General features: G+C 37.9%; 1 protein-coding gene across 2 annotated transcripts in view; it reads left to right on the top strand.

Annotated features, from left to right (window-relative positions):
- The window catches only part of LOC103188818 (kinesin-1 heavy chain), a 61,991-nt gene extending 40,194 nt beyond the window's left edge, over nt 1–21,797 (top strand). Inside the window, exons 16-27 of one of the 2 annotated variants that reach the window (XM_007908937.2) lie at nt 401–586; nt 1,200–1,317; nt 2,357–2,418; nt 2,621–2,730; nt 3,782–3,883; nt 5,204–5,264; nt 5,376–5,447; nt 8,489–8,593; nt 9,937–10,153; nt 10,952–11,093; nt 14,819–14,886; nt 18,669–21,797. In XM_007908937.2, the coding sequence (XP_007907128.1) occupies nt 401–586; nt 1,200–1,317; nt 2,357–2,418; nt 2,621–2,730; nt 3,782–3,883; nt 5,204–5,264; nt 5,376–5,447; nt 8,489–8,593; nt 9,937–10,153; nt 10,952–11,093; nt 14,819–14,886; nt 18,669–18,688 (1,263 nt within the window). In that variant the 3' untranslated portion in view covers nt 18,689–21,797. Of the gene's footprint in view, nt 1–397; nt 587–1,199; nt 1,318–2,356; nt 2,419–2,620; nt 2,731–3,781; nt 3,884–5,203; nt 5,265–5,375; nt 5,448–8,488; nt 8,594–9,936; nt 10,154–10,951; nt 11,094–14,818; nt 14,887–18,668 lie in introns of both variants that reach the window. The other variant, XM_007908936.2, reaches the window with a different exon arrangement.
- Nucleotides 21,798–22,586: the final 789 nt, after the last annotated feature.

The following is a 22,586-nucleotide window of genomic DNA, read 5'->3' as shown; positions in this document are numbered from 1 at the left end:
AATGTTAAGCTTGTTCAAACTCTACATTGACTGCCATCACAATAATTCTGTTTTCACCCTAAATATTTGCTCTGTACTCACTATTGTGTACAAATATAGTCACTCCACTTCAATTAAGATGTTTAAAATATATTATTAATAATAATAAAAAGGGTATGGATAAATACTCTAGAGGTAATGGTATTAAGGAGTATGGAGAAAAGGTGAGGAAATATAATTGAAAGATTTGCAATCTAATGAACTCACTGAACAAGCTCATGGGACTGTACGTTCTACTCCTATTCCTATGAAAACACCTTGGGAAGTAGATCAGTAATATTCATGAAGTGGCTTGGTGTAGTGAGAGAATTTTGTGCTGGCATTTTAACCAGTTATTTAATCTAAATTTCTTTCTCAGCAGCCTGAAGGAAGTGGTCTCATAGATGAGGAATTTACAGTAGCTAGACTGTATATCAGCAAGATGAAATCTGAAGTGAAGACAATGGTGAAACGCTGCAAACAGTTAGAGACCACACAGGGTGATAGCAATAAGAAAATGGAAGAGAATGAAAAGGAACTGGCAGCTTGTCAACTCCGTATCTCCCAGGTAATTGATGAAATATTTAAAGATATCGTATACTGAAAGGGATGTCGAGGAAAAGCATTCGTTGTCGCTGAGCCTCACTCCTGCAATGCTTATCCAACTAGAGCAATAATTAGAATAAAAGACCTTTGCATTGGATTACAATAGGGCTTAGAAATTAACTTTTCAAGTGACTCTCTTTTCACTCCTACACATCCCCAGCCTTCCTGCCAATCCTCCCCTTGTTCTTCAGACTCCACTGCTGCCTCTACCCTTCAGTCATCGCCTCCAAAACACTCTCTCGCCAACAAAACCCACACCGTCTGTGACCTCACTCTGGACTACAACATTGGAATCCTAGCTCTCACAGAAAACCTGCCTCACCTTGGTGACGCCTTCCCCACCTCATAGATTAAATGACTAGAGGGCATCAATTTAAGATATAGATATCCCAACTACAGGGATGCGGGAAAGGGGCAGGTAAATGGGACCAAGTGGATTTGCTGTTAAAAGAGCCAGCGTAGATACGGTGGACCTTTTCTGGTACTTTTTCTATGGTGCCATTTCCACACAGAAATTCACGTGTCTGGGAATGTGTGCTTTGCGTTACTTATTTTTCTTTTATTAATGATCCTAGCATGAGGCAAAGATCAAGTCTCTCACAGAATATCTGCAGAATGTGGAGCAGAAAAAGAGACATCTGGAGGAGAATGTCGATTCACTCAATGAAGAGTTAGTAAAACTTCAGGCACAAGGTATTGTGTGATTTGCCTTCTGTTAGTAAAGCAATGTGTAATATGTGCAGGATGCTGAATTCCTCCTGTATTTTCTCATGAAAACAAAATCCTGCAAGATAATTTTCGGATTGTCAATCAAAGCACAAATTATTTTTCTGCATAATTTTGCTTCCCAACTTTATTAGGTATAATACCACATGTTAAGAATTCCCTGATCATTCTTGTCAACGTAATCAGAATCTGGTACCCAAAATGAAGATATTAAGTTAAATGTGCAAATCTGTTGATTTCCATATGAATGTATATGAAATGTTTATCTCATCTTTAAATCCCTCCATAGTCTTGCCTCACATTACCTCTACAACCTCCTTAAACCCTACCCACCTAGCTGCATCCCTTCGGTCAGGGCACACCAGCATGCTTAAATAAAACTTGCGCTTGCATAGCGCCCTTCATACAGGGCAGCGTCTCAGAGCACTTCATGTCCCATGCCTCACCATCTGTCCACACTCTCAGAAACTCCAATGCCGAGTTCCTCCAACTCGCTCACTCCCTAACCTTGTTCAAGGTCTGTCTCGAGACCTAATTGACCATTTTCAGTCATCTTTCCCCCTGCCCACCCCCTCAACTCCTTGAGTGCTAAGTCATTTCCACTGGGAATGGGTCGGTAACCCGAGGACACCGACTTAAAATAGTTGTTAAAAGAAATAGAGGAGAGAGAATTTTTTTCACACAGTGAGTTGTTCGGAACTGGAATGCATTGCCTGAAAGGGTGGTGGAAACTGATTCGATAACAACTTTTAAGAGAGAAGTAGATAATTATTTGGGGAGGACAAGTTTGCAGGGCTTTGGGGAGAGAGCGGGGGAGTGGGATTGAATTGGATAGCTCTTTTCAAAGAGTTGGCACAGACATGATGGGCCGAATGGCCTCCTTCTGTTCTGTATAATTCTATGATTTATTATTGAGCATTTTGGGATATCCTTCCATATGAAATGCACGATATAGATGTAAATCTGTTTTGTATAAATAGATAACAAATTTCTTACGGATTTGCAGAGAAAGTACATGAAATGGAGAAGGAGCACTTGAACAAAGTAGAAAATGCAAACGAAGTGAAGGTATGTCATTTTTACTGCTGGAAATTTCTAGCTCACCAAATTCTTCTTGTGAAATCTTATTCTGATTTCGAAAAATGTCATTTGCTACACATCTGATTATGATGCAGTACTTTTCTGGCGAGATTATTCAAGACATTTTAACCAAGTTGGTGTGTAAATTTACTGCATGAAAGTATTTTATGCTGTTCATTGCTACCTGCAGCAAGCTGTGGAGCAGCAAATGCAGAGTCACCGTGAAGCCCACCAGAAACAGATCAGCAACCTGAGAGATGAAATTGAGAAGAAAGAAAAAGTCATTACAGATCTCCAAGAGTATGTGTTGTAGTGATTTTTAAGATCAGTATTAATAATCCTTGCATTTGACGTAGCGCCTTATGTCGTTGACATTTCAAAGTGCTTCACAGAATATACCGTAAAGTGAATTAACTGAATTTTGTGGGCGAAACAATTCCGCACAGCAGTGTCCCACATACCTAAGTTTGATGGATATTTTGAAGCTCCATTATAACAAATCCATTATAACAAAAGCACAAATTTGTTTAAAACACAGTTGGACTGAAGACCCCAGTGCACGTGTGTGCAGCCAGCCTACTTCTTTGCTGTTGGCTTTTTGCACTAAAATAATCAACTTCCAGTTCATTAGGTCAAACTCACTTTCCATTGTGTTGCACATGTACAGAGCAGAATATGCTGGTAACCTAATGACCAGAGGTTAGCCACTTTAGCTTCCTGTATTTGTTTTTAAAACATCCTTGCATTTGATATTGCCCTTTTCACGTAGTCAAGACTTCTCAAAACGCTTCACAGCATATACTGTAAAGTGGATTGACTGTATTTTGTGAGCGAAACATACAGTCTTGGTATGAGTGACCACTTTTATTTGGGGGATTGTTAGCCAGGACACCGAGAGAAACTCCCTTCTCTTTTCAAATAGTGTCATGGGATCTTTAACGTCCACCTGAACAGGCAGAAGGGACCTCGGTTTAATGTCTCACCCAAAGGACGGCATCTTCGACATAACTTCCAGGTCACTCGGTCACCAGCGACATCACCTCCAGCTTTGCTCATGTGCACAAAACTGGAAGTGAGGTTGAGGTGACCCATACGTTGGCCAGTTCCCATTTCTTTCAAAATGGTAACTAGCCAGCTAACTCCTTGCATGTAGACACTGAAGCTCATCAGCCCACCTGAGTGTAACATAGGTTAGGATTGCATGGATTCTAAACACTGCATTATAACAAAGCTGCTCTGGATTAATTCCCCCAATGTAGCGGTTACTACTTTGCTATGGCCAAAATATGCTGGTTATGGCTTCTAATAATTGGTACCCTATTGATCACTTTATTTTCATGTCTTGTAACAGCCAAAATCAAAAGATGATGTTGGAGCAGGAACGTCTCCATTTAGAGCATGAAAAACTCAAGTCTGTGGACCAGGAGAAAAGCCGCAAATTACATGAGCTTACGTAAGTAAAAGGCAACGCTGGGGCCATTTGATTTCTATTACAGCTAAACAATTGGTACTGCATTCAAGATTTAACACATTGGAAAAAAGCTTACCTTTTTCTAGGGTCAACTAAGTGTTTGATGTATGTGGAAACCCATCACCATGTTTAAGAGTAAAGCGAGTTCAAACCAAACCTGAGTTCCATGCATCCTACCTATGCATGGAATTACCTGAGATATTTATTGGAATGGATTGTGCCCTCTCTCCCTGGAGGGATACATCCTGCTTACCTAATCCCGAAGTGCATTAGGCACAGGTTGGTTCAGAGCAAAGGTTTAGGGACCTAAAGTATACATTGTGGTACTGCTGGAGTCTAACCAGCTAAAACTACATAGCTTGCTATTGTTATCACTGTCTGGCAAGCTTTTCTGCTGCTTGTTCAGCTAGGAACACCCTACCTGTTAGGACTTTGGCTTTCAGGGATAATAGGACCAAGTGAGAAAAATCCCAGTGACTGGTCTGCCCTTCCAAGTTTGCCAATGGCTGTCATCAGTCGTGCCCTAGAGTACTGTGGACCTGCCTGGTTCAGGACTTGGACCATCAAGACTGGCACAGAGGGCTGGCTCAATTCTGACATTCTTTTGCCAAATGTGTAACCTTGGAACTAGTTCAGCTCGTAGGAGACCCTACTCATCCCCCCCATCCCTGCCCCCAGGAGAGTTACCAGTTGATCATTTAACATCTATCAAGTGTGCGTTTGAGCCCTCAGTAGGTGGCAGGCAGATACCAGGAACTCCATACGAGCTCCCAGGTGGGCATCACAGCTCAGTATAAAATGCATGAGAGCATTGTCACCATGTTCCTGTCTGTAGCTCGGACACACAATTCCTTCCCATTGAGCGATGGTTCCACCGGGTGGAGCTGGAGCAGCAGCTGCTTACCTCTGAAGACTTATCAAGGAGGATTCCAGGCATTGTGTATACGAACATGCGTACACATACTCATACTCCAGGTAACACTTTCCAGCAGCTGTCAAGTTCTTGACAACTATCCGATAGGCATCTGCCTTCAGAGTGTTGGGAGGATCTTAATAGGATAGCTTGTGATGTGCAGGCCACCTTGAAAAGTTTTCCTTTCAATTGAAATACCACTAAATTCTATCTAATAATAGTGCCTGGGTTGCATTGATTATTCTCCCTGTACATCAAGCTCAGCAGATTTGATTTTTTTTAAAAAGGATGTTAAATTGAAACAGTTAAATGTGTTCCATTCCAGTGGCATTACCAATGGTACATTGCTTGTATAAATGTATTCTAAATAAACTTTTTTATTTATTTAGGATTATGCAGGATAGGCGAGAACAAGCTCGGCAGGATCTCAAAGGACTGGAAGAAACTGTGGTACGTTGCAGTTTTGAAGTTGAATTGATTCTACTTTAAAATTGCCACGTGAGATCTATACATTTCTGCAATGATTTATTGATGTGTTCTCGCTTGTTTTCACACTTTTAGGCAAAAGAACTGCAGACATTACATAACCTGCGGAAACTTTTTGTTCAAGACCTAGCAACCAGAGTTAAAAAGGTAAGCAAGAAATTGAACAGTGACCATGTCTTTTTCAGGATGATCATATTACATGTGCTGGTATTATCCATAAACATGATGAAGCACATTGATTCATAACACTTTTAATAAACTAAGACAACCTTAAAAATATGGATGGACCCCTTCAATGATCTGGTTCAGTGGTTGTCAGTCTTTTTGGTCGACCAACCAAATTTGTGGATGTTATACGATGCAGGATTGGAATTAGTTGTGAAAACTTAGAAAAGGTGCACACATGAATAATCGCCACTGAAACAAGGTATCTGAGGGCAAATGTTGCTTGTGGAAACCTATACAATATTATATAATTTACATTTGTATCGTGTCTTTTCCCCATGAAAAGAAAAAAAAATCAAAACTCCCTTTGGAGAGAGAGCAAAAAATTGGAGGAGAAGAAGTAAGGGTGGGATTGTTTTAAACTGGCATTTGTCTGCTCGACTAAGATCAGTAAATTTACTTAGAACCACTGACGAGAATGTTTGGTTTCAACCAGTAAAAACCTACTGACACATGCTTACTGCAACTAGCTTCTAGTTCATTACATGTACAAAATTCAAGCATCTGTGGTTTATGTAATCTGTTATGAATGTGAAGTCTGAACTAATGCTTGTGCATCCTGAAACACATTTTGAGCACTAAAGAGTACTTTAAACTCCATGAAAACAAACTGATTGCATTATGTTGTGCTAGGGATGGTGCAGGCCAAAGCACTGGACTCTTATTTAAAAAGCAGCATTATGCTGTTAGGGGTGTAGTTGGGTATTCTGGAAGGATGAGATCAGACTACATTATGCAGTCAGTTGCATTTATAATGCATTTTGTGTGTTTGGCACAATGCTGGATAAGTTGACGGCAACTGCACCAACCGAAGTGTCTAACGCTTTAAAAGTCCTTAATGACTGGGATTTCATTTCTCCATGGTTAGATTATGTCTAGTACCATTATTCCAGCTCATTTATTGTAACTAGATTTAAAGCATTTCCCAAATCTTTGTTCAGTTTCAAGGAAGCACGCAGTCTAAAGTTGAAGTCCTGTGTGGCTAAAACAGTGTTTTGGGACTTTTTAATTGTCTGTTTAGGAATTACTAAACTGAGTATTATGGTAGTAACTAATGTTATCTTGGAGACCTGTAGTTTAGTGGTTACAGCACTTGCCTTGCAAGCAAGAAGACCTGGGTTTGATTCCTGGCAGTGCAAAATTTAGGAATGTTTCCTTCACACACATCTGTTTACCCAGCAGTAACTAGGAACTCGGTTGTTAGTCGATTGGCACTTTTCCCAGGGTAATAATCCCTTTTTAAAAAAAATTGATCACTTAATCCACGACTGTTTGTGGGACACTGCTGTGAGCAATTGGCTGCTGCATTTCACCCACAAAACAGTTTATTCTGAAGCGCTTTGAGACGTCTAGAAGACGTGATATCAAATGTAAGTATTATTACTTTTGCTACCTTGCTCAAAGCAAAGAATCAGAAAACTGCCAAGTTCCTTATTTATTTGTACACTTGCTGCTGTATGCCACTATGGATTCTCTCTGAGCTGTGCTAACTGGGTCACTGGAAAGCAATTATGACAGTCCAGTTGTGATTGTTCCTTGCAGCATAATTAAGACAAACACTACTATTTGTGAGTTACACAAATCCACTATTTTACAAAATAATCCTTACTGGTCTCCATCTGCATAATGCAGATTCCAGATCATGGGTCTAATCAACTTCAACCTCTTTCATATAAGGAGGTTTTTTCAGTATTTATCTTGTCTGGTAATGTTTGAGAAAATATTTCAGTGAAGGCAGAGTTTGTGGTGGAGTGGGTTGGCAGAACAGCTAATTTCTGTTGTTCTTAACTTCCCAATCTTGCCATTGCTGTTAGAATTTGCCTGTTTGGATGCATGAACTCTTGTGTATGCAAATGTTCTGTGTTTGCACTCACTGGCATTTATCTTTCACATATTTTGTATTTTTATAATGTTAAATTTCTTGAATCCCCTCAAACGCCCTCTTTGCCGGTCTCCCCAGCTCCATCATGCGTAGGATCCAGCTGATCAAAAACTCTGTCGCCCGTGTACTCACCCGTACTAAACTCCGTCCCCCCATCACACCAGTTCTAGTCAGGCTCCACCGGCTCCATATCGCCGAACGGATCGATTTCAAGATCCTCACACTCATTTTCAAATCCCTTCACCCCCTGGCATCTCCCTACCTCTCCTGCCTGCTCATCCCACAACCTGCTGCCTCCGCTCGACTAGCTCCGGCCTTCTCATGTCCCTTGTGTCCTCCGTTCCACCCTTGGTGGTGGCGGTTTCAGCCATTAGGGCCCGAAACTCTGGAATGTTCTTCCTCTATCCCTCTGCTTTGGCCCTTCCTTCCCCATCTTAAGGTCGAGCCTGAAGACCTTCCTATTCGACTGTCCCTAGTGTCACCTTCCGCTCCCCCGGCTCGGCATCGTACTCTGACACTATCAAGCGCTCTGGGACGCTACCCTGCATGAGGAGCGCTAGATAAATGACAGTTATTAAAAGTTACTAAATGTTTTATTGTCCCAAATTCTAATATCTGTATCGTAATAACCTTAAAAAATTAAAGTTTTTATTTGATAGACATAATCTGCACATTTTTCACACTTGATCAGCACATAATCACTGGCGGCTATTCTCATGATTCTCTTGTTGGTGATGGTTAAATTATGAAAATTACTTCATATTCATTGTGTAAATGTAATTCAACCCAATCTGCCTTGCAGCTTCAGTTACTAAGCTTGCAATACAGCAGTGGTTCTGCAGTACTAGGCTTCTATTAAAGGGCTAAGCAAGAAAGTTTTCTTCTGTTGGAACCTGAAGAACTACTTTCAGATGTCTCATTGAACAGCGTTGCTTCAACTACCTTTGGGTGAATAGCAAAACCGCTGATTCCAGGTGGTGGGGGGCATTCTCTTGACTCTTTTGCTCAGAAATTTATTGCTGAAACACTTAGTGGATGTGAATCGTTTTCTTCTTTCTTTTCCCTCTCCCTCCTAAATTAGAGTGCGGAAATGGACTCCGATGACACTGGTGGTAGTGCGGCACAGAAGCAGAAGATATCCTTTCTTGAGAACAACCTTGAGCAGCTCACAAAGGTTCATAAACAGGTAAGGCCACATGTAATTTCCTGATCTTATTAGTAACACTAGCTTTTTTGTGGGATGCATTTAATGTTTTTCCTGTTCAGTTGGGTGTTGAAGATCTTGTAGGATTTGTTGAAAAGTAGTGAATTTCTATAAAATGGGCATTCGCTTACTACACTTGTAGTAAGTCCTGCAATGCACTTTGAGACGTCCTCCCAACATAAAGGATGTGAGGATCAAATGTGAGGATTATTTTTGTTCCAATTAACTCTTAATGCTGTGACAATTATTCAAATCCAAACAGATTTGTTTGGATTTTACAAATCTATATGGTACAGTTGAACACATTATCCAGTCTGGACCCACAATTGTAACAGACTGTTTGCTGTACCAAATGTTTCAGATCAGCAATTATGTGAATCTTGCAGAAATGTAAGATTCATGTAAATGTAATCAAATTGATATTGTAATACTTTTATGTTTTCAATATTAGTAACTCAAATTGTACATAAATACTCGTTTCAGTAGTTTGAAAATAATTCACTTATTCTAATGGGCGATGCCATTCAAAAGTTAGGAAAGTTAGAATATAGAATAGAACTATCTTCCATTGATGTAATTGGCACCTCACAAAGGATTCACCAGGCATCCTAGTGTCTGGATTGTGTTTATTTATTCATTTGACCCAACAATAAAATTTCACATGGACCACAAAAACTCCTTAATTTGGCTTCTAGAACTACAAAAGAACCTTAGGCACATGCAACGATTTTTTAAAATCCCAACATTGCAGCCCACTTTACTTCAGTGTTAGTGCCCATTTGGAAATGCTGTTTTCCAATTATGAACTGATTTATAACTAATATACTTGATGTGTTGATAAAATTGATATGTGCAGGTTCTGTTTCTTATGATGATAATAATCCTTACATTTAGTGTAGCGCCTTTGATGTCAGAAGGACATCCCAAAGCACTTGACAGAATTTGCTGTAAAGTATAGTGACTTTGTTTTGTGGGCAACATCTTCATGAACAAATGCATTAAACAAACCATTTTTCTTCCATCATTGCCTCAAATAAAGCAATGTGGTTACTCAAACCATGACTGTTTGTGGGACACAGCTGTCGCGTTTCACCCACAAAATGTGCAGTCAATTCACTTTACAGTATATTCTGTGAAGCGCTTTCAGACATCTCAAAGATGTGCTAAGGTGCTATATCAAATGCAAGGATTATTATTATAAATTTGACAAGCTTTGCGACTAATCTTTATACTTCATTAATTGCATTTAGACCACAATTTCATCCTCTTGTTTTGTGATTCAGTATTACACTAATACAGTCTTGTGCCTCTGTTCTTGCCTACAGCTGGTACGTGATAATGCAGATCTTCGTTGTGAGCTTCCAAAATTGGAGAAACGACTTAGGGCTACAGCTGAGAGGGTTAAGGCTTTGGAATCTGCATTAAAAGAAGCCAAAGAGAATGCGTCCCGCGATCGCAAGCGTTACCAGCAGGAAGTAGATCGCATCAAGGAAGCTGTCCGAGCAAAGAACATGGCAAGGAGAGGGCATTCTGCACAGATTGGTAAGTTTTTCACAAAATAGCAGTAAAATGTTTATTCTCTACTTCAGCAGGTAATAGTTGTGAAATAATCATTTTATCAGCATTAGAAATTCTGTCCTGTACTTAATTCACGGTTAATTTTTAATTTCATAAATTAATTACTGAATATTATAATCAAACATGCTGTGCTGCTCTGCTGTAGTACAATTCGGCTTGTGAGGAGCAACTATATTTTACAATGAATGGTTTTGTTTCAGATGCAATATATCATGGTATATACTAACATGCAGTTTAAAGTAATTTGTGTAGATTTAGTAATCTATGAGGAGCAGTCAAAAGGGACCTTTTTGTTCATTGGATTAGTAACCAGTTTTAAAAACTGTTTTGGGCAACAAGTCCAATCTTTGTACAGTTGTGGAAAAATGAAATAATGGTCATCTTTAAAAGTGCAATTTAAATAAAATTAACATCTAAATTTAAATCTCATAGTTGTAGACCATCAGCATCTAGAAATGTTCAGTTACGAAACTCTGGTAGTTCAAAAATGAAATTACGTTGGGATTATTGGTTAACAGTATAAATTCTAGTTGGTTTTAGTATCTGTAGAATGTAGGGATTAAAGTAGTTCTCAAAGATGATGATTTACTCTGCCATCCATGGCATTTTTTTGTAATTTTATCATTTTAACGTATAGAAAACAACAACAAACATAACTGAACTACAACAAGTAAGCAAAATATTGGCCACAAACTATTAAGTAGCTTTGTTTAAATCTTGCTTTGATATTTATCACAAGTGGATTTTTTTTCCCTCTTCTAGCTAAGCCTGTACGTCCTGGCCAGCCTCCGATGGCTTCCCCAACTCACCCAAGTGCAATTCGTGGGGGAGGTGGATTTTTCCAGAACAGCCAGGCTGTTGCAGTACGTGGAGGTGGTGGTGGCAACACCAAATCGGATAAGTTGTAAGTATGATGGGACAGTTCAAAGAAACGTGTTTCTAAAACAGCCGAAATCAAGATATGTTGTGTGTATTTAAGGTTTGAAAATCACCTCATCTGTTTTTTCTGTTTTCATGGAGCGAGCCTCATTGCAAGCAAAGAACCTGTATATGTTGCTTTTATTACTTTCATGGATTTGTTGCATCAAGTTTTCCAAATATCTACAAAATGTTAATTCTCACCCTTTCTAAATTTTGCTAATCCTGTCTTCATTGGAGAAAATCTTAAGACAGTTTTACATATGCAATTCAATACTGGTCACCAATAATAGATGAATTATACTGAGATGTAGTTTCTGGACTGAGTGACTGACTCAGATGAGAACCATTGCTAAAATGTACATTTTTGTAAACCCATCAAATTTGATTGTCAAATAAATGGAGTGGATTTGTCTTGGTACCTATTATTCTGCTAGAAGCGAGAATTTCTTTCCACTTCCAATTGTTCTTGCAAAGAAAGGTTACAGCATCTTCATTCAGGTGTTTCGCAATCCTCTGACTCAGATGTTAGAGTGCTACCAGGTGAACCAAATGAAGGTGGCTCTGCCAAATACTATTTACTTTCTTAACTTTTTAAAGAGCTGATTATGCCACTGGCTCATTTAAAAATTAGTTCCTTCAAAGCTTGTAAAGTTTTGAGGGGACATCTGATCATTTTGGACTGCCTGCATTTCTGTTGCAGTGATTTTAATTGGATGTCTCAGTGAAAATGCCTACTATAGATAAACCCAAGGTTCCATTACTTATCACCATTCTACAAATGTGATGTTATACTGTTTTGCACTGAATTGGTGTGCAAAGTAGAGTATAAACTAGCATTATTTGAGAATGAGAAGAATTGTATTTATTGATTTGGTTGCATGCTTTATCAACCTGTTCTCATGATGAAAGTATGTGCCAAAATGATGTCTCAGTCCGGATGCATTTTTTCTGTCACTGGAAGAAAATACTGACATAAAATGTTCTGCTCTGGTCATGCTTTGTAGAGTATTTCCACTCACTGCTAAAATAAGTGTCAGTGAGCTTGATCGGGTTGCAAAGCCTTATTTATTACAGTAATGTATTTTCATATCCAGGAACTAAAATGTTTTGCTCTTAAGGAGATAAACATCAATGTTCCTGCTCTACATGCATCCTAACCATCTTTTCACAGTCATCTGTAGATTTCAGCAGGAATTAATCTGCCTATTTTTCTGCTTGCTCGAAATAAGCATAGAAAAGCTACAATGAGATAATCTTTTGGGTAGTTGACATATTAAAGGTTATGGCAAGGGGCAGGGGATTGGGATTAAAAGATCTGACAAGATCTAATGAACCATAAAACAAGCTCTGAGCTGAATGGTCTGTTTTCCTATCTTAATTCAGAACATTTTACATCTGTGTTGATGAGGATAACACATTTACAAAATTGAACTATGTGAGAAATTTAGTTTCCATTTAGCACTATAAGCAAGACCTTGATGGAGCAATGAAGCTACATCACTTTAAATGGCTGCAATTTTTTTTCAGATGAAAAGTGTATACAATCGATGTGTGCTTTTGTATCTGTCTTAAAAGAACTAAAATTAATATTGTATTGTATTGAACTCAAATAAACAATCCTATTCAATTGATCTTTGCTTCAAAATTACTTGTTGGGGGGAAAGTAATATAATACAGGTGATGGTTTCATGGGAGTACAGACTATTTTCCATCTAGTCAGCCCAGTTAATTTCCCAACAAAAACATCTTTAAAAAAACTCATCACCTAATTCTCATCAAATCCTCTTAATTTCCAGGAATTTATCTAGTTCCATTTTTGAAACTCCTTAGTCCCTATTCTAATACTATTTTGCTGTACGTGTTTGACCTTTTATTAAACTTGAGGGATGGGGAAATCTCCTGCAATTCCACGATGGCCTGAATAGTTCTATGCAGAAGATGTTTTCCTTTACGTGTTTGTTCTACTTTGAAGTTATGGCCAGAAATATAAACCAATATGTAGGTTATCCACCTTGGGGGGCCCGCTTGAAGCTGAGCTGGCTCCAAGGTAACACGCGATGTCAGAATTAAGTCAACCTTCTGTGGTCGTCTGGTAGTTCTGTTCTAGAGCCAGATTGGGCAATACTCCACAGCACTGTTGATGACAGCCCAGCCAGCCTTGCTCCTTGAGTGAAGTTCAGTGAGACTGGGGGTAGTGATTCTTCCCATTCAGCTCCCTTAACCCTGCCAGTCAATGCCTTTATGGATAGGGTAGTCCTACCCAACAGATAGTGGGAAGCTTGCTATACATTGCTCCTGATGGCAAGCTGTGTGGTTTAGCTGGTTAAACTCCAGCAGAACCCTACGCACACTCTTGGGTACCCCAAGTTTTGGCAGTTGACAACCTGCACCTAATACTCTCTAGAATATACTCTCTAGCTAAGCAGAGAAAGTGTGGGTTCCATTCCAGATGCATGGAATTTTTCACGTGTAAGTGGCATAGTTATATGAAACTCTGGTTTGGGTATTCTTAAGCATGGTGATGAGTTTTGGTGTCTCAGACACCTGGATTACCAAGCTGAAATGTAGGTCAACCATTGTAAATGGCAACAATAAATTACATTTGTATAGCGCCTTTCACATCAGGAAGATGTCCCAAGGCCCTTCCTGTATTATTGCAGGATTAATCCCAAATATTACAGGATTCAGAGGTCATTGAAAATTTGCACGAATTTAGGTGCCATATTTTGTTAGTTTTGGTCAAGATTACAAATTGCACCCATTTTAAGATGCACTGTAGTGCTTTACAATGAATATTTGAATGAACATTAATGTTTTGTACATGACATTGTTTCTGACAAGTCCAACTTTCATCTGAGACTAACTTATTAAGCCATTATCACAGTTTCCCAGTCACTGAACAACCCAATAATCTATTGCCATTGATGCTCTTGGTTGTCAAAAAAAAGTTTTTTCAGCCTTCTCTACAGTAAAAACCTCCATCTAGTGGTTTTGCTGAGAACTATTGAAAGCTCGATAAACACTGCGCGAGTGTCAGTCAATAAAATTGAGATTCAGATTCAGACATCTGCTGAAGTGAACAATCTACAAGAAAACTGGCCAACAGCTGCCTATTGCAGCTAAATTATTTCCTGGAAATGTTCTTCAATGTCATTTTGTGAACTAACAAGAATAAGATTCTGTGTGCTAATCCAATGCTAACCACAAGTTTGAAAGTGCAATCTTGTTTTCTGATGTATATTACAGTATATGATACAAAAGAAGAATGTTAAGAATTCTGGTTCTGAATATCATTGGTGTCGAATTTAGACAAAATTACAATAGTAACATTTCTGAAATATTTGCAGTTTTTTTTAAACACAAAAGATAACCTCAGAAAATGCATCACTGGTCACCTGAAAGAAAATGGTCATCTTTCTCAGGTAGTGCAAGCTAGGTCTGGGTTATGAGGGAATGCTTCAACATTCAATATACTATCGTCGTGTTTCAATTATAATATTCTTCTCATTGGAAACCTAGTGCTGGTTTTGTTTTCTTCCCAGACAATGTGCACTTTCTGTACAGGCCGAGTTTACAAACCAGTTAGGTCGAAGCCTGTTATAGGCATGTAGATTTAGGACTTTCACAATCCAATAAATTTCATAATTTCCATCTTAATATTGTTTAGAAATCTACAATTGTACTAAAAGGAACTTGAATTTTTTATAGTGTCAGTGGAGGGATGACTAATAATGCTGAAATTGGAGACATTGGCTTCATGCCTTCATCTGTTAAAGGTAGGTTATTGTCCAGATATAGTAGTGACTTTGGTAGAGAGACAATTATCAGCACTAATTGGGACTGGCCTCATTGTGGATAAGGGACCATTATGGATAACTGATCATTTCACTAAATATTAATTGGCTAAAATACTAACTTTTTTTCTATCAGGTGTCATAGTACCACACTCTGTCAACCTCTCTGACTCTTAACTTTTTCTTTCTCTCCCTTTCTGTCTCAGTCTCTATTTTTTCTCTGACTTAAAACTTAAGACAAAAATATAAGTGACGTTTTGTGTTACTGGCATCCCAAAAAATTTTTTGTTACTAGCATGTATGAAGTTGAGTGCTTGATTAAGATACCTTCAAGTTATTTGTGATACATGGCTGAATAGTGTCCTTAATAATCTTGCACACATTCATACAACTTCATACATGCAAGTAACTGGATTTTTTTTTAGCCAGTGACTTGCAACCCTGCATCCACTTCTGCACTGGAGCCGGATGCAGTTAGACTTGTGGATAATTGGCATTCTACTGATGTATGGTTTCAGTACATAATTTAGAAGTTAAGTTTTGTTCAGTAGCATGGTAGTTGTACAGAATGATGAATCAAATGTTTCATTTAATTCCTGAATTACACGTTGTCTCTATTTGTGTTATTGATGTACACAAAATCCTATAGCTCCTGTAATTTTCTCTGGTTTCTTTATCGTGCCTGTTTTTTTTCCTCCACCTACATTTAATAAAAGCACACCACGCAGGGTTTGCTGGCTGTGTGCGCATGTTGAAACCAGCTACTGCAACCTTGTAGGATTTTAAGGATCCAACCACTGTGTTGTAATGAGGCTCTGCTGATTTTCTTATTTGGTGCCTATTGCAACAAAACAGCAATTTGCTTCATATAAATCTACAAGTTAGGAGTATTAAGTGGAGAAATGCAGCAGCATCCCACACTTAATTTGATTGATTAAAAATAACTTTTTGGAGACTTTGGGTGAGATGAATATTGGTTAGAATTCCCTGCTTCTCTTCAACACAATGCTATGGATCTCCACCTCAAGAACAAGCAGTTAAACGTGAGGGACAGGAGATTAAGAGGAGTGGAGGCTTACGTGGAGCTAAACACGCCACAGACTAATGATGAAATGGCCTGTTTCCATGTTGTAATTTTCTATGTAAAAAGCAGTGATTCAGAACTGAATTAAGTAATAGGAACTCAGAGTCAGTCTCTGGGAATTCTGCTTGTAATCGGCAGAACGTCACTGCAGATCATTCACTTGGAAGTGTCGGAGGTAGAGTTCCTTCAAACCAGCCATGATGTACCGCTGGTTACTGGCAACATTCCCTGTTGCTCATGGGGAATCCTATAACAAGCTACCCGCTGAATCCTGCAACAAGATTAACATTGTAGATAACCTTTTAGATTCATAGTATTAAGTCAGTTTATTTAGTTCTGATTTTAGACTGATACGCCATTATACATTATTTTTCAAAAAATGGCAGGTTTTTACAAGAGTTTTTTGTATATATAGATGTGCTGACTTTCTATAATTTCATGAAACCTGGCTAAATTATAAATGTATTCCAGATAATGTTCTGCAGGAGTAACTGTTTTTGGTTTATGTCTAAGAGCTGAAGTAATTTGAACTTTTAAAAATGTTTAGAGGCAGTCAACTGGACTCTTGTTGCATTTCAGTGCTGAAGAACAGGCCATCTTGTCAGTTAATGGAGCTCTATTTTCTATGCGTTTAGACCTTTGCTTCACTAATGTGTTCTGCATTACTCCCAACTGTAATGTTATCTTGTACAGTACCAGTCTGGTGGATACATTCCACCAATACCTTCAGCATAATTGTGGTATAACTTGGTTATCTGTATTTTAAATGCAAATCTGTTTGAACTCACATATTGTGTGAAACTAGTGGGACTATTTCATTAAAATTGAGGACTGTTGACTTCTACTTAACTATAAAACATCTTCTTTTGGGAAAAGGCTATCTTTAGACTCTTTTTTTTCACTGAAAATACTTCACAAAACTTATTCTGCATTAATGATAATATTTCACTTTCTTTTCTAAATATTCATGGACCTTCAGGTGACGTGAGAGATGTAAATGACAATAGGTGAATACTATATTCTCCGCTATTCTCCCTCTAATAGTGGTAGCTAATCTTCCCCTAATCTTTCCTCATAACATTTCCTTTTGACCCATTTTCCAGATTTGCAATAATTTGATGCATAAAGCAAAATAATTACCATTCAATTTAGTGCCAATCAATTAATTTTGTAATCCTGTGGCTGTACGCTAACCCTTTGTTCTTACCAAAAGCACAGTAATCCTTTATTGAATTTGTCCATGCAGGTCTCCACACTTTTTTTCCTCTCATCCTAGGTACATTTGAATTTGAATTTGAATCGCAAATTTGAATTCCAAGATACTGTATAATGGTCTTACATTAGTTTTGTTTTAACTTATTTAATGCTCCTATTAAAAACAATGTTTATTCTCATGTACTGTTTGTCTCTTTCACCGAACATTTACTTTCTGTTGAAGAACACATCAAACAGCAACTAATTTGAGGCTGCTTATTTAGGTCATATTTGTGCTCACTTAACAAACATTTGTACTAAACATTCCAAATCTTTCCATAACATATCACTTTGAACCATTTGCATATTTGTAATTTTTTTATGCATTAAAGAAAATAATTACCACTGTAATTTCAGCTCTATGAGTTGCTATCCTGCGTGAAGGCTCTATACAAATGCAAGTTGCTGTTTTACTAACCTGCAATTAAGGATTTAAATAGTTGACTTTTGTAGGTTTCTACCCTTTTACATGTTTCTGGAAAACATACAAGCCTTTTGATTATAAAACCTTGACCTATGACATAATAAGAAAGATTCTAAATTAACAAATCTGTTTAGATATTCATTATAACATTGTTAAACAGAAAATTGTACATCTTTTTGCTGAAATTATTCAGGGATTATCAATTGAAAATATTTGCCACTTTCTCCTACGTCCAAACTTCAGCTTTGGCCTTTGGTCATTTTACTATAATTTTTATTACCCATTTTGTGGTAATATTTAATTTAGGGATTTGAAGATGAGTGAGGGCATCTTGAAATAGATTTGTTCTGTGCTATGAAGCCAGAGTAGCTGGTGTGATAGGGGAAAGGAGTTTAGTGTGGGCAAGTATACGGGCGGCAGAGATCTGAATCAGTTGTAGTTTGTGGATAGTGGAGCTGTGGAGATCAGCGAGGAGGGCATTGGAATAGTTAACGTGACTAAGGTGTGGACAAGGGTTTTGGCTGCATTGGGGTGGCCGGAGGCGGGTAATGTGACGGAGGTGGAGGAAGGAGGTCTTGGTTAGGGACCAAATGTGGGGAGGCAGGACAGATTATACCAGATGTATTTTAACTTTAGCGGGATTTCAGACAATATGGCTATTTTTAAATAATCGTCATTCTGTTTAAAATCAATAAAGCAGCCCCAATAATAGCCTTCTGTGTCTCACGTTCTTTTTCTTAATAATGGGGGGGTGTGGATTTATGTTCACTGTATGTGAGTAACTTACTAAAATAATCCTTTACCTTTCATCATCTTAGTCTATTAATTAACAAATGTAAGATTTTAAATGGCTTTCTGAGTTTTTAACTGTTGTAAATAGGATTATATAAATGAAAATACTGTATTTGAATTTTGATGATGTACATGTTCATACAGCTCAACACTGGATCTGTGATGCCTTTTGAATTCTCTATGTACTGATTGTTTTTCCTCCCTTTGCAGCTGCTAAAGCAACAACATAATCAAAGAGGAGAAGCAGACAGCATCCAAATCAACCCTTCATTCCAAGGCAGTGTGAACTCGTCCACTGAGATTTTTCACAGGATTATTTTTTGAAAATAAAAAAAACTGTACAACTCTACCCTTGGCAGATTCTCCTCCTTGATCCCCCCACCCTGCAAAAAAAAAGGATTGCAATGTAGGCTTGCAAACAACTACATGTGATTTAATGTGTAGCTCCATTGCACAGTAAATTGTCATTCATGTCTTAAATTTAGTCTGCACTGTGCCAAGTTGAATGTATGTTGCAGGGAAAAAAAACTTAGCAAAAGCATTGAAGCCTAATTTGTGTACATTTCATTGTTCTAGGATTTGTGAAACAATGTCGCCAAGTAGATTTGATAAGCTTGTTTCACAATGAAAATGATTTGGAGGAACACAACTATCACCCTTGTGTAAATTAAGATAGTACTTGAACTTGTTTTCCTACATTTTTGTTTTTTGGAGAGATGAAGAGGATTAGTCAATATAGCTTGAATACTGAGTGCATTCATGACAGTAGGTGGTTAGAGCTTCGGAGCTGGTGAGGGTGGGTTGCACAAAAAAAGCTGCTAAAGTTGAATGAAATACAGCATTTTGATGAGGCCAATTGATATGAATGTTGCATTGCCTGACTTTGGTTATGGAATATTTTTTTAATTCTCCAAATAAAACAATGCTAAAACACATTGGTTGACCATAACATTTTGGGGAGAGGAGATGAAGGCATTTGGCCTAATCTAGAATACTACTTGGTTTGTCCTGTCCAGATTCTTACCATGACTTTCGGTTGTATACCACAAACCGTGCTGCATTATGCTGGGATCCCTTGCAACAAGTAGACATCCTTAAAATATTTTGAGTTCAAGCAATGCACTGGCTGCAATTTTAATAGGTTAATTGTTTGCACTGTAGGCGAAACCTTTCACAATATAGTAGACTGCTTCTGACACAAAGTAAATGATTGAGAGATGCATGTTACTCCTCATCTAGCATGAGGCTAATGCTTGGTGCATGCTAGTGCTCACCGCATTCGCTGATAGCCAGTGCAATGCAGCGTGGTTGACGAAATGCACTGTTCTTTGCTACAAATGCGACATAGTTGCAAGATTGCGGAATGCAGTTTGTTATTGGATCATTTATAAGTTTGGAAAAACTCAGTATTAGTCTAGATGTCTAGTACCAGAAAATACAGGAGTTGACGAGACCTTCCCGTGTCTTTAAAAACATTTTATCCATAAGAGAATTCAGGTTTAACCCTAGTGTTTGCCTAGAGACCAAGATGGGTGTAGAATAAGAGGTTATTAGCTTAATGTAGGCAGAAAAGACTAAAGCATGCTAACTGGTGGAATAATTGGTTTCTCGACTAGAGTAGGTTATGGGATTAGATGATTTGTGGATGAAATGAGAAAGCAATAAATTCAATAGGATGCTCCCCGGTAAAGAAGCATCCCCATGGACGAAAGCAAAAATCTCAATCTCTAAAATTGAACAAAATTTTGCTGAGATTTACAGGAAGTTGTACAGCCTGAAATTTAAAATGATACATCGTTTTTATAAAGCCAGATCCCATTGTGAATTCAATTGGGATTATCTCCCTGTCATTCATGTAATTCTGTTTGCAGAAGACTCCACCAATTAGTTTTTCTACATTTAGTGCGTAAATCCTTCTGATAGTGTACATGGCTGACATAGGATGTTTTTGTGTGAATAAGTGAGTTAATTTATGTATGAAAGTAAATTAGTTATTTACAAGCGAAGCCAAACTGTAGGGAGTTCAGGTGTTTTTTGTGTAGACAGGATAAATGAGCAATATGTGCTGAATACTTTAAACAAAAATAGGTAATTGTTTATTTTGTGAAATTTTGGCAATGAAAAAGGCAGATAATTTGATGTAGTGTAACGTCCCCAGTGTGGTTACTGGGTCCCATCTTCACTTCTCTCAGATGCTGGAGGCTGACTGACAAATCAGCCAATAAAGCAACTGTGACTTAAAGTATAATGGCTAAGTCCTCCCAACATTACTGTGGAACAGTTGTATCTGGAGCCTTTTCAGTCAGGGATGATCGATCCACTTGGATTTAATGTTCTTGCTACTGATCAACCAGTCAGTTTATCAAGACACCTGATGAAAGGCAACATAGATGCACTATCAACAGCATTAATTTGATCTTTGGTTTCTAATCTGCCAGCTCAAAATGCACTTTTTTTTCATAAAAAAGTCAGCCAATGTTTTTGACTGTAAATGGCTAGTTCATTTCCTGAGGTGAAACAATTTTTTTTAATTTGCAAGATGTCTACACTGTCTTAAAAATAATATATAATTAACTGAATTTTACATTTTCACTTGTCAGATTTTGTGTTCAGAGAGAATGGTTACTGAGTATTTAGTAGAAAGGTTGATTTGTCTCTTGCTCTAATCTCTCTGAATAAACTAGAGGTATTGCATGTGCCTACAACTCCTGAAGTTTTACAAATACCAGCAATGAAGCATCAGTACATTATAAAAGCGATGCAGTTCAATTCTACTGAACATTATGTATTTTTATATGGTAAAACACTTTAACATTGCTGTTTCAAGTACCTGTTTCATGATCTTTGTATGATTTTTTTTGTGGAATTTCAAATATGAAATCTTCTGCATCAAAGTTGCCATGGCAGATATCTGGACAGGACAATACACTGGGTGTTAAATGCAAATGAATTCTCAATTGTTCAATAGTTAAATGCCTTGCTGTCCTGATTGCATTACAGTGTATTCTTCAAGTGCTTATTGTAAGTTTGTTCCTCAGAACTTATTGTCAAAATGAGTGGTTTTTAAGGCATAAACTCAATTGAATAAACCTCGTATTTATTCATGGTGATCAACTAAATTATTTGCATAATATGAACAATGCTATCTATGGCAATTACTGAATTGTTCTAAATTTGACATGAGATGACACTAAGGTTTTCCCGCCTGTGGAATATGGTGCAGAATAAGTCGTACAGAGAAAGGCACATTAAATTCTGTTTGGTTAAGCAATTTAGTTTTAACTGACTGCATGCTGTAAATGTATTTGTGTTTAAATAAACATGACTTTTGTCTGGGAATTCAGTGAACTTTTGAAAACTCTTGAAACAAAATGAAGGAATACAGCACTTTGTCAAGCCCCAGCAACCTTAACTGGTCTAACAATGTTCCCTCCCTCCATTATGAAGTCCTGTAGCTCAGTGTTTAGAGCACTCGCCTCGCAAGCGAGAGACCTGGGTTCAATTCCTGGCAGAGCGAAATGTTGGGAAAAATTTCCTTACTCCACACGCCTCTGTTTACCTAGCAATAAGTAGGAACCCGGTTGTTAGTCGATTGGCGGATCACTTTTCCGGGGATAATAATCCCTCAAAAAAAATAGGAATAATTTGGTCACTCAATCCACGGCAGTTTGTGAGACACTGCTGTGCGCAATTGGCTGTCCCGTTTCCCTCACAAATATAGAATCAATTCACTTTACAGCATATTCTGTGAAGTGCTTTGAGACTTCCAGAAGACGTGAAAAGTGCTTTATCAAATGCAAGGATTATTATAATGTACATAAATAACTTTGTGTTCTGGTGAAGAAATTATCAATTGTATTATATTTTCCCAGAATTGAAAGTTGCTATACACAAATTGCTGTTTTTTCTATTTGACTTTACTGTTCAACAAAATGTAAAGTTTAACAGAGTCAAGGAAGCAAGTTGAAACTGTAAATCAGCTTTAGTACTTGGAAAACATTTAACGGTCAAATCAGAATTCTAGCCAAAGTTTAGCCTACTTGCCTGAAACGAAATCTAAAATCCCAATGCACGTTAAGAATTGTGGATTTACGACTTGTCCTTGGTTTGGAGCTCCTGCATGTGCAA

Source organism: Callorhinchus milii, unplaced genomic scaffold (assembly GCF_018977255.1).
Source record: "Callorhinchus milii isolate IMCB2004 unplaced genomic scaffold, IMCB_Cmil_1.0 Scaffold2, whole genome shotgun sequence".
Lineage (NCBI taxonomy): Eukaryota > Metazoa > Chordata > Chondrichthyes > Chimaeriformes > Callorhinchidae > Callorhinchus > Callorhinchus milii.
This window is presented reverse-complemented; position numbering and strand designations above follow the sequence as displayed.